Raw genomic sequence first — 2,900 nt, forward strand, 5'->3', positions numbered from 1 at the left:
GTGTTTGTGTGCGTGTATGTTTTTGTGTGTGTGTGTGTGTGTGTGTGTGTGTGTGTGTGTGTATGTTTTTGTGTGCGTGTGTGTGTGTGCGTGCGTGCGTGCGTGTGCGCCTTCGAGAGCGTTGAAGCGTGCGCTGGTGCGTACGTGTTTGCACTTTGCACGCATAATAATTATGTGAAGTTCAGTTGCTTTCATGATGTGGGGTTTTTATGTTTTGCGTTTAAATTTTGCTGTGAGAAAAGGGGGAAGGAGAAAGAGAACTGCGAATAAAGAAAGGCATTCACTAATATTTGCCGGTAAAACGATACTATAACACACTATAACACACCAGCAAACGTTATTATATGCTTGACTTTGATGAAGCAGGAACTGACACAAGTTTACCCGTGGGTGGTTGGCGGGTGCTCTTGTGTGGTTTGCTCGTTCTTTCCTATCAGACATCTGTCGTCCTTGTCTCTCCTCCTGCTTTTTTATGAATGTTACTCTCTTGTAGTGGGTAGTTGGCGGGTGCTCTTGTGTGGTTTGCTTCTTCTTTCCTATGAAACATCCATCGTATTTCCCCTTCTTCTTTTTTTATGTTTGTTACTCTCTTGTAACACATCTAATCTTCTGTCGCTCATATGACCTTATGTAGTTGCGAGCGCCGTAAAACCTCTACTAAAACTAAAACTAAACACTCTTGTGGCACATAATCTAATCTTCGGCACTTATATGACATTATTGCGTTGCAAGTGCCGTAAAACTCTTACTAACACTAAATAAGTTTACCAGTACAGTAATCAGCGATGTTTTCCTTCTGTTGTGCGTTTCCCAGGAAGTGGCTGACCACACCTGTGAGGAAACTGAGCCATGGCAAGATCGAGAAGCAGGGCGGTATGTTGTTGGACCCACAGCGAGCACTACAGAGAGGGGACAGGCGCACCCTCATCAATCCACTGGGGGCTGACCGGGTGAGTACCGCACCCACATTCCTTTGTGTGTCCATCTGTGTGTCTATCCGTCTTTCTTACGCTCTGTCTGTCAATTTGTGCAGATGGTTGTGCGATGCTGTGTTGTTATCTTGTTCTTCTTCTTTTAGTGGGTGGTTGGCGCGGAAAGGGGGGGGGGGTCTTGTGTTATTTGATCTCTTTATCTTATCAAATATCTATCGTCCTCATCTCTCCTTCTTCTTTTCTTTGTATATTAACTGTCTAGTGACATTTCTAATCTTCGGCACTTATATAACCTATTTGTGTTACAAGTGCTGTAAAACTCTCACTAAAACTGAAACTGATTTCTTCTAGTCTGTTTGTCTGGCTATTTATTGTACAGGTGGTTGAGTGATGTACTGTGGTCATTTCGTTCTGTTCGTTTTCTTTGTTACTGTTATACTGGTTTGTTTTTCAAGATGTGGTATGTTTTTGTGTACGGGAACTTCTCTCCTCTTTTCATGTGTTTATTATTAATTTGACTACTTTATAGCACTCAGTGCGTATATTTATGTGTCTGTTTATTGGTCTGCTACTTCCATTCAAGTGTGAGTGTGAAAGATGTGTTCTGAGTGTATTCCTTATGCCTATTCACGTTGTGTGAGTACCTCTGTACTTTATCCTTCTCTGTCCTTTTTCCTTCTCTGTCTTAAAAAAAATCCTACTTTTATTGTTTTCGTCTCTATCATTATTGTTACCACGTTGTCATAGCTGCCAACCAGTATGTAAAACGCTTACGTAAGTACGTTTTGACATCCTGAGTACTGAAGTCCGTTTTCAAATCGGAAAATACGTATTCTCAGTTTTCTCATATTTTTCCCCGCGGACTGCCGTGGCTGGAGATGAATTTTGAACTTTCAAGCGCAGTTTTCCGATTAATAAGGAAAACAAAATCCCGTAAGTCAATTGAACAGACCTCTTTCTGCAGGTCTGTGTTGAATACCTTGAATTTATCAAATGCAGTAAAGTGTGTGAAGGGTTTGGAGGAAAGGGGAAGGGGGTTGGGGGGGGGTACTTGGCCAATGCGCTCGCCGGTGACCTGCCGCGTGGTTCGAGTGTTTTGTTTTGGTGGGGGTGAAAAGTTGGCAGCTATGTGTGTTACACTATCGTGGCTACTTACAGCTTGTTCTCTGTTCTTTTTTGTACTGTTTTGCTATTGTGGTACGAGACGAGTCCTTCAGTTTGTGCGTCTGCTAACCGGGCTATTCTTGCCTGCCCTGAAATTGCTGTTCATCTTATTTCTGAATCTATTGTATGCACTAAGTTATCATTGAATAAGCTTGTTGTCCCACTTTATCTCTCACTTCCTTCTCTGAAATTGTTGTCCACTTTCTTGACTGAAATTGCTGTTGTTCACACTCTGGACAGAAAATTCTCACAACCCTTGAGAGAAGCTATTTTAGTGTCATGACATTACATATGACGCTAATCTACGACAAGAGGACTGATTGTACTGAAAACTGTGCTTGCCAACCTAGGCGATATTGGTTACTTGTGAGACATTTGGTAATTTTGGTAAACGGTGGGGATCAACCTTTGTAGTGACAGGAGGTATTTAATGCCTGGCTTGGAAGTACACGAAGGTTGGCGGCACGAACATTGTAATCTTTTTAAAGTGGTTAAAGTGGGCCCTGCCTATTAAAAGGTTTGCAAGCACTGACGGATCTAGAATGTAATACTGTATTGTCCTATTTTTGTCTGTGACATATTACATGAAGGCCACAGGTGAGTTTATGATAATTTGCTGATGGACAACGCGAGAACTGTTGATTTCTTGCATCGAGTAGAAGACCTGGATACTACCCTACCAGGTAAGTGCTGACTGTTGTGTAGTTTGTGTGTGGGTGGGTGTGGGTGTTTGTGTGTGTGGAGACAGACAGAGAGAGAGAGACAGAGAGAGAGAGAGAGAGAGAGAGAGAGAGAGAGAGAACT

General features: G+C 42.4%; 1 protein-coding gene across 2 annotated transcripts in view; it reads left to right on the top strand.

The window, feature by feature from the left end:
• The window catches only part of LOC101857271 (triple functional domain protein), a 186,628-nt gene that overhangs the window by 114,344 nt on the left and 69,384 nt on the right, over window positions 1-2,900 (top strand). For both annotated transcript variants that reach the window (XM_013086335.2, XM_013086334.2), the window contains exon 41: window positions 815-950. In XM_013086335.2, the coding sequence (XP_012941789.1) occupies window positions 815-950 (136 nt within the window). The remainder of the gene's footprint in view (window positions 1-814; window positions 951-2,900) is intronic.

This window comes from Aplysia californica, unplaced genomic scaffold, assembly GCF_000002075.1.
Source record: "Aplysia californica isolate F4 #8 unplaced genomic scaffold, AplCal3.0 scaffold00456, whole genome shotgun sequence".
Taxonomy (NCBI): domain Eukaryota; kingdom Metazoa; phylum Mollusca; class Gastropoda; order Aplysiida; family Aplysiidae; genus Aplysia; species Aplysia californica.